Consider the following 12754-nt stretch of genomic DNA (forward strand, 5'->3'; position numbering starts at 1 on the left):
AATATTATTGTACTGAGAAGGCGGACCCGGTTCAACTCCGGCAATCGCCAGAACATTTTTCAACCATAAAGCATCTGGTACTTGGCAGAACCAATGAAACTGCCTCATTAATTATTCATGATTACGAGATTTTCCTAGCCAAATTGCCCACAGTACACAACAAAGCATAGCGTAGTGTGTATCGGGGGTATCTGACGATGCTACTACAGTACCTTGTGCAATCTGCGTTGTAATGGCTTCTGTAAAAGAAGTTTAGAAGTATAATATCACTCCCTAACAATGGGCTAAAAAAATTGAGTCCTTGGAAGTAATAACTTATTTTAAAGAAAAGCTCCAAAGATGAAGGCTCAGAAGTTCAAAATACCAAATTCTGGTGTCAATGTTACATCAATTGTCAGTTTTTCAATAAATCTTAAAGTACCATTTTGTGAAATTGGAATGGTCAAGTTCAGCGCCTTTGTGCCCTTCATAAAAAAAAAATCCTGGAAAGATAATATAAAGACAGTGTACAAACATATCCACACACATTATACCCAAAACCCTAACCGAAATCTGATTTGGAAAAACTCCAGTATTGTTTTAAGTATCAGGATGAAAATTAAGACCATAACACTTCTATTTGCACGGATGTGTTTTGGCATTTAAATGAAGTCCAAGAGTCAAGTGGGTTTAACTTGTTTTCATTTTAAGGGACTCGCTCATGTTTTTGGACAAAAACTTTTTTTCCACAGTAGTGCATCTGAAAAAACACTTATTTTATCATTATTTTACATGAAATACCAAATTGCAGAAAAAACTCCAATGAAAGTATAAAAATATACAACAAAAAACGACGCTTTAACCACTAGTCCACAATGACAAATACATAAGTATATGGATATTTAGACCTTTTAGGAATACATTGATAACATTACAAGATAATGTCAGGGTTGAAGGGTTACAGCTGTCAGTATCTTATCTTAGTATTTGCACTCCTTATGATTTGCCACGCTTTATTTTTTAATGCAATTTCTTTTTCATTAAAAAAATATTCTTACAAACCATGAGCGACTCCCTTTAAATGCAAACACATCTCTAGCTTGAAATAACAAATAGGTCAACAGCAAATCTTTTCCTTCCATCTGGCAAAGTGATACAGACAATATTGGTTAAATAGGTCAGATATAGGATTTTATGTTAGAGGGCACAATTTAAGGCACCTGCGTCCCTTTATCCCAGGACACCCCCAAAATAGGCTCTAAACATATCAAAGAGGGTGTGGGGGTGGGTAGGAGTCCTCTCCCATAAAAGCTGGCTATTAATATTCCAAAATGATACATTTTGGTGTAATTTATTCATAATTCCTCTCCCATTTGGACAAGATAAAAATTATTATACTCCAATTTAGGGAATTTTTGGAACCAATTTAGAAACCAGTACATTGTCGTTTACATCATGTGTACAGAACAAGGGGGGGGGGGGGGCCTCATGGTTCCCTGGTAATTTTATAGGGTCCCAATATAACTGTTGCAATTGAAGTAATTTGCCTCTAAAAACAAAACAAACCCCTTGTCAGTCACTGTTGTCAAAATTAATTAAGTCTACCGTGCATCTGTCAAAACAGAATGCTTTGTCCATTATTCAAGCCCCAGTTTATTACCTGAAACCCTAATATTTCCCTGGTAATTGTGTTGGTCCCAATATAACTATTTGTTCTCTATGAAAAAGTTTATTTTCAGAATCCCCGGTATTCAGAGAAGGTTGGAAATGGGGAACCCTGGCCAGGAAATTGCCTGAAGGACTCAGGTTTTCCTGCGTCAGTGAAAATCCTTTGGGACAGTATTCATAAAATAGCTAAAGTCATTTCCTTACTGAAGTAATTTTCTTGAGTACCTCACTGTTCATATGATATGATAACTTGATAATGTATAAAAAAAACTTTATTTTCATTAACTTCATGTAATATTTATACTTATATATGTTAAATAACACTATCTTTATATATGACCATGAATATGTTATGAAATAAACTTAAGATAAGCAATAACTTAAGAAGTATTATTACTACTGTTCCTACGTGTACGATACATGTTTACATATTTTGTTGCAAGACTAACATACTAATTAACACAAAACAACTTTTAGTCAATACTTAAACTGTGCTATTAAATAACCTGCCGTAATGTAGACCCAGCAATGATATAAATCTATCTAATTACGAAGTGCATTGAGGAGCATGGTACAGAATCATTTGCAACAGAAGGCAGAGGCTGTTAATATTAAGTTAACCTGTCAGAGTCTCAAAGGCTAGCTTTTATGATCAAAGACTATATGACTGACCTTGGGAGCTATATCTAACGAAATTAAACTGATTTATTAATAGTCACAAAAGCGTCTGTTTTTTTTCATTTGGTAATAACTAAATATAGCCACACTTAAAATGTCTATTTTAATGCTACATTACTTGGAAGTCTAGATCAATTTATTTTTTTGGAAATAATATGTAAGAAAGTGTACATTACAGTAACGCAGGTCAATCAATCCTTCTTAGTTCTGCTGCATTAAAATTAAGCAAACAAAATGGTCGTTCAGGGGAAAACTTTTTGATCAAGATTAAAATGAAAGTTTTTTCCATATGTTATCATCAATGGGAAACCAGTCATCGCTTTGAAATTTGATTTTGTTAAATTAATGTCTTGTTCTATAAATCTCAAAACCCTGAAAAATATCGTTATCAGACTGCATAATTTGCAGCGTTTAGACCACAAAGGAATGACAATTCTTTCATCTAGTTTGATTTTTTTTTAAATATGAAGATATACTCTTACTCCCAAATTAGTAGTACCACAATTAATTCAATTGTTTAGATTTACTGAAAAAGATGTGTTTAATTTGAAATATAAGGTGCAGAACACACCATACTGGTATTTCTGCCTTATGAGCCGATAGTTAATCACTTTGTAAACCTTTTAGGTCACCCACCAGTCATTTAATATTTGTGCATTTTCAGCTACTATAAAATACACTGTTACAATCTTGTTATCAGTAATTAATATTTTCCATAAAAGCATTATATATTGTAGTAAGCAGTTAAATGTTTATCACTCAAAACTTTTGTTTGTTATATATGTGTATATACATGTATTGATTTTAAATACGAGTATCACTTTAAAAAGCAAAGAATTGGTTCTTTAGGGTCTGAGAGAGGAAGAGAACAAAATCACTTCACCAATAACTCAGCCACATAGCCATAGCCACAAGAACTACTAGCAAAATGGCAAGGTGGATAAACACTCTAACTTCTAAGTAACTGTTTTAACCTCATAAAAACAAACAGTATATACATGTAGTAACACATAGGGGATAATAATTAGATGTCAGGTGCAGTTAACCCAGCGACCTAGTGTTGAAGAGGCCATGTGTGTTTTTACGATACACCCATACAACATTACTTCTGGCAGGTGCTTTAGTAATTAAACTTTGTCTGGCAGATAAACTATGTATCCAGTAAAAAATATTAATTTATTTGTTTTGAACAATATGTTTTGTGATTTTTTACATATTATTTTCTTCATGTTCGATGTACACTAGTGGATCTGAGGGGGAGGGGTGGCTGGAGAGGGGGAAGGGGAGGGGGGAAGTAATATTTATGCCCTAAATGCACCATTTCAGACTAGAAATTGTTAATATTTTCTAGGAGGGAGTACCCTCAGATCCCCCTACAAACACTTCAAACCAAATAAATTCCATTACTGACAGAGGGGCGCAAGTCAAAAGGTTACTTAAACCCTAACACTAGCCCAGTCATTGAAATTAGACTTTCGGATGAACAAGCCCGAATTCTTATACTATTGCATGGAGTCATATTTTTGAACAAGCCCTGCTATATAAAATTCAGAATTTGAGCAAGCCCAGAAGACATTTTACCAGTGCAGGGCTTGTGCTAATTTCGACCACTGCTAGCCTACCCTTACGTCAAATCCTGGATCTGCCTCAGCTATAGTTAAAATTCAGTTTGTAATTATAATTTTAATTCAGCATTCCATTCTGGACATTTTGAGAAGATAATCCATATCTTAGATTTAAGAGGCATTCTCAACTTTGGAGAGTTCATTTGTTTATATTTAGGAATAAAAAACTTACTTATATATAATAAATAGGCCTCTTGAAAGCTTCTCCGTACCCAGCTATCTTATAGCAAAAGGTCACTGATGCCAACAAAAATTATTACCTTAATCTTTAGTTTAAACATATTTATTAAGTTCAATGAAAAACATAATAAAATGTACCAAACAATCATATATTATGTGTCTGAATAGATCCAAAGATAGGCATTTCAAATGCCTGTACAATGGTGTGCAAGTTGATTTATACTCTTAATTGGGCAATGCCCATTCGGTGAGTACTATGATAAGAATGCTAGTCATATTAGGTTTAGTGGAGCAAAGTGCAAAGACAGAATGTTACCCTGGTTAGAGCTACCCTGGTTCTTTAAGGTGCACCAGTGTATAGCACTGTCACATGGGACTCCCATTTAACGTCCCTCAATGTTGCTGATTAATATTTATTTTAGTGATGAGGTGGGGAATCGACCCTGTGACCCCTGGATTGACAGTCAAGCTACCACTAGTCCACATATCCACCACAATGCTTGTAAGAGTTCCCCCAAACTTTGTTACACCCCATGGCGGTTTTCAAAAACAACAATACACATTCAAATGTTTTAATGTGGACGATTTTCATTTTATGTTATTTATCATGTAAAACATTCACAGGGTATATGTGTATGTCAATTGGTGCAAAGGATAATGGTGCCCAATTGCAGACCAAGCGTACCATGGTTCAATTATGCTGCCGAAGATATTTTAGTTTAATTCTCTTATTTACCTTTTTGACATTTCATTTTCTTAAAAAGTTCATGTTTCACTTATTACTTTGATTTATTTTTCGAAATTTTCAGGAAATTTACATCGATTAAATAAAGTTTGCATCTTTTACAAAAGTGCTGCAGAGTAAAAGCCACACTTGTCTGATTTTTAAGCAAATAGGGGCATAACTCAGCATTAATTTAAGCAAGAGTTATGTGCCTTGCTGTACATATAAGTATTGTCTTTGGCAACATGTTTAGTGGTTTCATTTGTATAACTTTGTCTTGAACACCAAGGTTAAAGATTTTACAACTATATCATGGCTATGACAATAGTTCGACTTATTCTCTCTCAAAAACAGACTACATCTAACTTGAATGTCTCCTACTGAGTCGCACCACTTGAACATGATCTGAAGATTTTATGCGGTTTTACTTCATATTTTGTCTGCACAAACAAATTTGATACAGATATTGTGGTCATTTTAATTTCAATAAGGCCATCTAGAATGATCTACAAATCAATTTAAACAAAATCACTTAAATCAAACAATAATGCTAGCATTTTTTATTTTGCCTTTTTTTAATAAAAAAATGTATTCATTCACTTGCTTAATTAACAGTTACACTAGTCCCTCTAAATACAGTGTTGAATTAATTATACTCACACTCATACATGTACATGTATTTATTTCAAAGTGAAATTAAGCATGCCATTTGCAATCAATCATGACAGTGTAATTTCCCTCCACAAAAGCAGTAATGTTGTTATTTTGGTTTTGAAAGTTTGATTGAAATACTTAGAAAAATACACATATATATTGAACATTAATGCTATTTATCCTTTTTGATAGAAAAACTTTCAAATCCTTGATGAAACTCATGAAAGTAATGAAAAAATCCCAAGTCGATAAAAAAAACCATAATTTCATAATAATAAAATTCCAATGAAAGAAGTACTTTCTATTGTTTGCAATTATATCGAGCATTTCAAGGTTTTGAAGCATTGAATGGTTGCAATATATACTCTTACACAAGCCCTGAATTAATCAAGTGCAAGTTAAAATTTGGCGTACATATAAAGCATCAGCAATGGCAGTAATAGTATCATGTGCCCAGTGGTCAAAATGAGCAAAAACCCGCAAGCCCTAAACTACTCAAATGCTTTCAATTCATGCTCAAATTCAGGATTCCATATGATATAGCATGGCAGTGTATAAATAAGAGCTTGCTCATCAAAGAGTTTGAATGATAGTGATGGCTCCATGACTATGTCGTAGTCTTTTGATGATTTGATATTTGGCGGGCTATGCCTGGTCATGGGTTATTGTCCTATGAAAACTTAAAATTAATACAATACGGCAGATTTTAATACATGCACCTAGTTGAAACCATTTGAAAACTTTGGCGTAAATATTATTTTGACAGTTATTTAAACATATCATTTTAGCAAATAAAGCCTTGGTATAACACAGTGAAGATTTTTTTTATAAAGTAATAATTCTAATGTTTAATAATACAAGCATGGCTCAATTTCAGCTATTAGGTTGTTGAATTTTGATATTGACATGTCTTAAGACTCTGTGGGAGCATTGTAAGGGGAGTGTTAGAAGCTTGCACTAGTTGAATATGGGGCATAAACTATTATGAAATATTCACTTCTAGAATGCTAAAATTAAAATTATCCAAACTAATAAATGGGTGTGCTGTCATTGACAGATATGAATGACAAAAAGAGAGGCTTGTGCTAATTTGACCACTGCAGATTACAGCGAATGTTGTAGCAATCCAACATGCTGCTCTCTTGATTGTTACATTAACTATGTAGTAACAGTACAAGTTAGTGTCCCTGCAAGAGGACACCAGTTGTCAAACTTTTTCTCCTCGGCCAACAAAAAGGCAACAGCATACAATGTTAAAACCATGTATAAAATGAAGCTTTGTGGGGTCAACATCACTTCTCCGTACGTCGGTGTGTCATGAAGAGAGAGCACAGAAATCCCTGGATAATTTACAAACTGTTTGTGGGCAGCTAACAGAGAGGACTGGTGGCTGTAAAGCGGGCACCTCTCTCTCCACCAAATGTCAGCGCTGGGAAACCATCAACATGTCATCTATCACAGATTTACCGGCATTTTGCTTTGAAATAACATCTTAATGGCAGACTCCTCTTAAGTAGTATATTGCTTTCTTTCAGCTGCAAATTTCATCTTTCATTTACATAGGGTATACAACAGGGCCAGGCAATTATGTCGTCTAGACCTTGTTAACAAAAGGACTGACTGATCATGGATCTAAGAAGAGCACCCTACTGGATTCATTGACAAACTGTAGCATGGCCTTTGATGAAGGGAAAACGTTTTTTTCCCTGAACAATCATGTCATATTGTATAATGTAATTTGATAAATGACAACATTTGCAGCGTTTTAATGAAAACAAAACTGGCTTCAAAATGAAATATGGAAATTTCAATTTTATGGGTCAACCAGCCTAACAACACCAGCTATTTTTCTGACTCTCTTTACCTTTTATATGATATTTCGCACAATAAAACGGGATTCAAATAGTATTCCCTGTCCAAATACGCCTCCAATCGTCGGAAATATAGAAAATTATGCACACAATTTTTGACCGGAAGCTACTTTTTATAAAACGGTGTATGGAAGATACTTGTTTTGTAGATTTGGCAATTTGTAAGCCAAAAGCCTGTTTCCCGAACTATTTGTTTTATAAAACCGGTAACAAAAATAATATGTTATTAACAAGAAGCCTTCTATTGAAAAATGATATTCATATTATTAAAATGCCAACATTTGATATTTTACCGGACATGTTTTGTTTGCAATATTAATAAATGTCATTATTATCCTCGTAGTCAAATCTTCTTCACCTAGTCATCTAGTCTGTATCATAAAAAATGAAAGTACAATGGTAAATATCAGTATATTGATCTGTTTGTTAACCCAAAGGACAGAGCAAAGGAAGAGATGACACATAGGTTCGTCACTCTTCTGTCATTTCTTGACCAAATATGTTCTTAACATTTATTAATTCAGAACCACATAAATGCTAAACACCAGGCAAGGGAGACCATGGCATCGATGGTATATCGTCTAAAAAAATTGCATACAAAACCTGGGAAACCAGAGTTTTATGCTTTATTGGCCAATTATCTTGTTGGTCAAGTTGTCCCATAGATGTAAAACATACACTTTCAAGTTTTGACGTTCGTTTTCTGGGTTTTGCACAGGCAGGGCAGCAACTGCTTTCTTGTTTCATATTATCTCTGGGCCCCGTTTCAATGGCTACCAGACAAATCGGCCCCTTACCAAATCGGCCCCTAGCTCAAACGGTTACCTTTTCGGCCCCTTACCAAATCGTCCCCAGCACGTAGACGTTTCGGCCCCTGATTACCGAGACGTTTCGGCCCTTAATTTTATTTTATTTTTTTATTTCTAAATATAAGTAAACAACATGTTATTTTTATTTTTTTATTTTAATTGACTAAATATAATGTATACATGCATACAAAGGTATAGATAAAAATAGATTTAAAGAAAATATCTGTACACTTGAAAACATGTAAAGATTTATTCACGAGATATTTTTATAAAACGAAATAGAATTGAAGAAGGAATGTTTAAACCTTTTTTTAAAAATATTCTTTAAATATTATACACAACTATGTTGCTAATAATATGACATGTCCATTGTCTAACATCAGTCTTGACACCTATCGGCCGCCGTAGATGGCACCAACATTTTTGAGGAACTCTTCGCAGGTGACCTCATGGGAATCGTATGAGTCCCACTCATCCATGATCCTGGCGTCGATGTCTCTGTAGCGCTCTCGACGCTGACGGCCAAGGGCTGCCTCCGACACCAGTTGATGTGTTACATTCACCATTTTGGATTCCCTCAGCAGCAAACTCAGCAAAACGTAAAACTGCAGGGTTGACCGACCGGCAGAAAAGTTCAACCGGCGATGCCATCCTGAAATTACAGTCATAACACAATTAAAATTAAAACATACATGATTTTCTATTTTTAGTGAATGCTATTACCGGAAATGATACGGGGAATATAATAAATAAATATAAAAACAGTTGTATTTACCTTCGGTGTAATTGTTGGTTCGTATCGTCTGTCGGTACACAGACCACTCAGTGGTGCTCCAGAGGGAGCTCTCCATCCACTGATCTTCAACGTACGTGAAGAGTTCCTTCATCTGGTCCGAACTCCCCTCTGCCCGGTCTTTAAGCTTAATGAAGGCGCGCTCTATGTGTTGTCCCGGAAGAAATGGAAGGACTAACAGCTTCCTGATGAGCTGGTGGGCTCCCTCTCTCCGCTCATAAGTTGCCTTTAGCCCCAGGTGCTGGACGTGGCGCAGAACAGCCTGGCACCAATGAAATGCGCATCCCTTCAGCTGGGTACCCGGGAAAACGGAGCGGAGGGCCTGCCATAGACCTGAAAGGAAACATTGTATGATATATATATATATATAATATATATGTGATATTCAATTTTACCATGATGAATTGTTATTTTTTTCATTTTGCTATATCCTTACCTGCTTCAAAATCCATCACAAAACCTTCGACTTTCGGCGCCTCTTCCATTATTTCTATCAGTTTCTGCAACACCTGCAGTTATCAAACATCATTATTAAATTGTATTATTGAAATGTACGTCAAAAACGTTCCATGGTATAAAGCCTTTTAAGATGGATATTGATGGATAATGATTTACGAACAGAAGAGAACAGATATTTTATAAGAACTAGTATACAATACATCTTCTTATAACTACAATTTAATAATAAATAAACAGGCACATGGAAAGAAAGTTACATTTTATTTTTTATGAAATTCAGTAATTTATATTCAAATTAGGTAAGGATGAAAAAACTATTATTAATCTTATACTGAATACGTATGCAAAACCATACTGGCTTAATAGGTGTTTTTAGACAGACGGTATTATGGCGAATTGTCACATTCCACAGAGGTATCAGGCGTTGGAATTGTGACACTTTGTGTTTACAAGCGTCTACAAGGTTTGTTCCGACTTTCCCAACCGCTAATTCTCACACTTACCGAATAATACCGATTATCTCTTCGCACCTCAAACAGAATATTATTTCACTCTTATTACGGATATATTGTTTTACTCTTTTTAAAATGCATATTTGTTGTATAATATATGTAGAACTATCAAGTTGTCACTTGTTTGCAATTCATATCCATTATTCAGGTATAATATGAAAAGGTAATGATATCAGTGTTATATACCGCAAGGTTCATGATGCGTGGTACATACAACACAAAAGGAACAAGAGTATGTACATCGCGTATGTCCTATGGATATACAGAATTATGTTTAAACACTACCGTTAATGATACAATTAACATAACAAAGAAACATAGCAAAACTTTTATACTAGGGAATCACAAGTCAGACCAGTGTCAATGACAACAGCTTTGATATACCTTTGGCGGTACGTGCATTTTAATCTAAATTACATGAGTTATGGGAAAGTGTTATACATTTCTATACATTTTTTGTGTCTTTAAAACATATTACTTGCACCTACCTGTATCGCAGACTCGATGCTGCCAACGGTCACATACATCGCAGGTGATGGCATGTTGCAGTGGCCTCACAACCTTATCACACTCAATACACAAAACAGAATCAGACATTATAATTTTCAATAAAAATCCATTTCATTACACAATAAAGTAAAAGTAGCACAACAACGCGTTTATAATATCCAATGCACGAAAATTTAACAGTAACACAGCAACACGTTTAAAACAAATGGTACCCACTTTTAGAAACAATTTAATATATATACTTACGTTGTTTATATTACTCAAATCTTCTTTAATAACATTAACAAATTAAAGACAATTATTCATTCACACGTTTTTGAATGTCTTTTTCACACCCACAACACTTACAGTTTGCCTTGCAAAGAACGCATGGTTCAAAGACAATTGTTCTTTGATGTCTTTAATGATCAATTAATAATTAACAATTATAACAAATAAACTTCCTTAGATTTTCTATAATTTTATATTAAAAATCATTAAAAATCGTTATTTAGTTTTTAATTATATTTTTTATATCAGTCATATCATTGTTTTTCATGCATATTTGTCTATTTGTAAATTTAAATATGTTATTTACAACTTATTTACAGATCTCATTTACATTTATAAGACGACCTACAATGTTTTACTTTATACTCAAGATAAAAAATAAAATAAAATTAAGGGGCCGAAATGTCTCTGTTAAAAATCACTAAGGGGCCGAAACGTCTCGAGTCATTTTAATTAAGGGGACGAAATGGCAGGGCCGAAACGTCTTAGGGGCCGATTTGGTAGTAGGCCGATTTGGTAAGGGGCCGATTTGTCTTGATCCCTTCCAATCAAGATCATAAGGCGTAAAAAATCCTAAAAAATCCGGTTTCCCGACCTACCCTTTTTACCCCGACCGTAGACCTTTCCAATTGCCCTGAGAAACACTTGATTATTTTTATTTTAAAAGTTACCAATGAAGTCTGTTCGGCTTCTAAAAATCTCTATAAACAATTTACCTTATAAAAAATACCTACCTACCTTATTTTCCAGGGAAGAGGGGGGTTAGCATAAAACTGGAAACAACCATTATTTAGTTACACTGGAGATCTTATTTTTTTGGCATGACCCCCTTTTTGGTGTGAAGATTTTTTTAAATAAAAACAAATCACCAGGACATTTATTGCATACCTTCTGCCCGTAACTTTACCCAAGCTCCCTAAAGCAGCGCGGACGTAGCGTTTATGTCAAAGATATATGATTGAAACGGGGCTCGTAAGGCCAATAAAATCAATTGCTAGATTTTCATCCACTTAAACAAAATTAATGGGGGCGGTATTAACATTACTTTTTCTCAGATGATTGTGTGTCCATGCTCTTTCTTAAATATTACATAAGGGACCATATACATGTGTTTCTAGATAACACGAACATGGCCGTAACAATTCTCCCTTTTCACATGTGACTGAAATCGACTGACTGGTATGAATAATTGCCATTTCCGAACAACACCGGACCGATACGCAAATACAGACAAGAGTTATATATTTTCATTTTTTTTCAATACAATTTAAGGGGCGGAGGTAAAAAAAGAGGGGGCGGCGGGAATGAAAATCTAGCAATTATATTTGGTCGTTTAACCAAACTATAAAGCCCACTCATTATAGCAGGTGCTCTCAACTGCAGGAGTAGACCATGTTACTGTTGTATTATATTGACTTTGAGTCAACAGTTTAAACCTACATAAATGGGAAAAATACTTCCACTCGACAGTACCTATACCAAACATGCTTCATGGTGACCTCCAAGTGTGACATTTACTTTGAACGAGCGATTGTGTTCGATGTTGCAATTAGTTAAGATTATATTCGGATATGGGACCTCTTCTTAGTGTGGTGAAGTTAGGCATTCATTTCAAAATGCCAGTTATATTCTGAACACGGGGTATATTGCATGTTGGCATCGGAGCTAGCGTTTCTTACATATGCAGTTTAACTCTCTATGTGAATTATTGTGGTACAGTACTGTATTCTGTCAGGCAGTTGTAACTCTCTATGTGAATTATTGTGGAACAGTACTGTATTCTGTCAGGCAGTTGTAACTCTCTATGTGAATACTTGTGGTACAGTACTGTATTCCGTCAGGCAGTTCAACTCTCTATGTGAATTATTGTGGTACAGTACTGTATTCCGTCAGGCAGTTCAACTCTCTATGTGAATTATTGTGGTACAGTACTGTATTCCGTCAGGCAGTTCAACTCTCTATGTGAATTTTTGCGGTACAGTACTGTATTCCGTCAGGCAGTTCAACTCTCTATGTGAATTA

The 12754-nt window shown here is 34.8% G+C and overlaps 2 protein-coding genes across 5 annotated transcripts in view; both read right to left on the reverse strand.

The window, feature by feature from the left end:
* LOC128218748 (FERM, ARHGEF and pleckstrin domain-containing protein 2-like) overlaps positions 1-7508 on the reverse strand; it is a 93434-nt gene extending 85926 nt beyond the window's left edge. For 2 of the 3 annotated variants that reach the window (XM_052926436.1, XM_052926433.1), the window contains exon 1: positions 7373-7496. The gene's annotated coding sequence lies outside the window, so the exon portion shown is untranslated. Of the gene's footprint in view, positions 1-7372 lie in introns of all 3 variants that reach the window. The other variant, XM_052926434.1, reaches the window with a different exon arrangement.
* Positions 7509-8348: 840 nt separating this feature from the next.
* Positions 8349-10801, reverse strand: LOC128218818 (uncharacterized). 2 transcript variants are annotated; one of them, XM_052926533.1, is made up of 5 exons: positions 10709-10801; positions 10441-10522; positions 9418-9490; positions 8964-9314; positions 8349-8840 (listed from the first exon to the last, which is right to left on the reverse strand). In XM_052926533.1, exons 2-5 carry the CDS (start codon positions 10492-10494, stop codon positions 8581-8583), a joined length of 738 nt encoding a protein of 245 aa, XP_052782493.1. In that variant the 5' UTR covers positions 10495-10522; positions 10709-10801; the 3' UTR covers positions 8349-8580. The 2 variants fall into 2 exon arrangements, with proteins under 2 accessions (XP_052782493.1, XP_052782494.1); XM_052926534.1 differs by lacking the exons at positions 10441-10522; positions 10709-10801 and adding an exon at positions 9944-10081.
* Positions 10802-12754: the final 1953 nt, after the last annotated feature.

Source organism: Mya arenaria, chromosome 15 (assembly GCF_026914265.1).
Source record: "Mya arenaria isolate MELC-2E11 chromosome 15, ASM2691426v1".
Taxonomy (NCBI): domain Eukaryota; kingdom Metazoa; phylum Mollusca; class Bivalvia; order Myida; family Myidae; genus Mya; species Mya arenaria.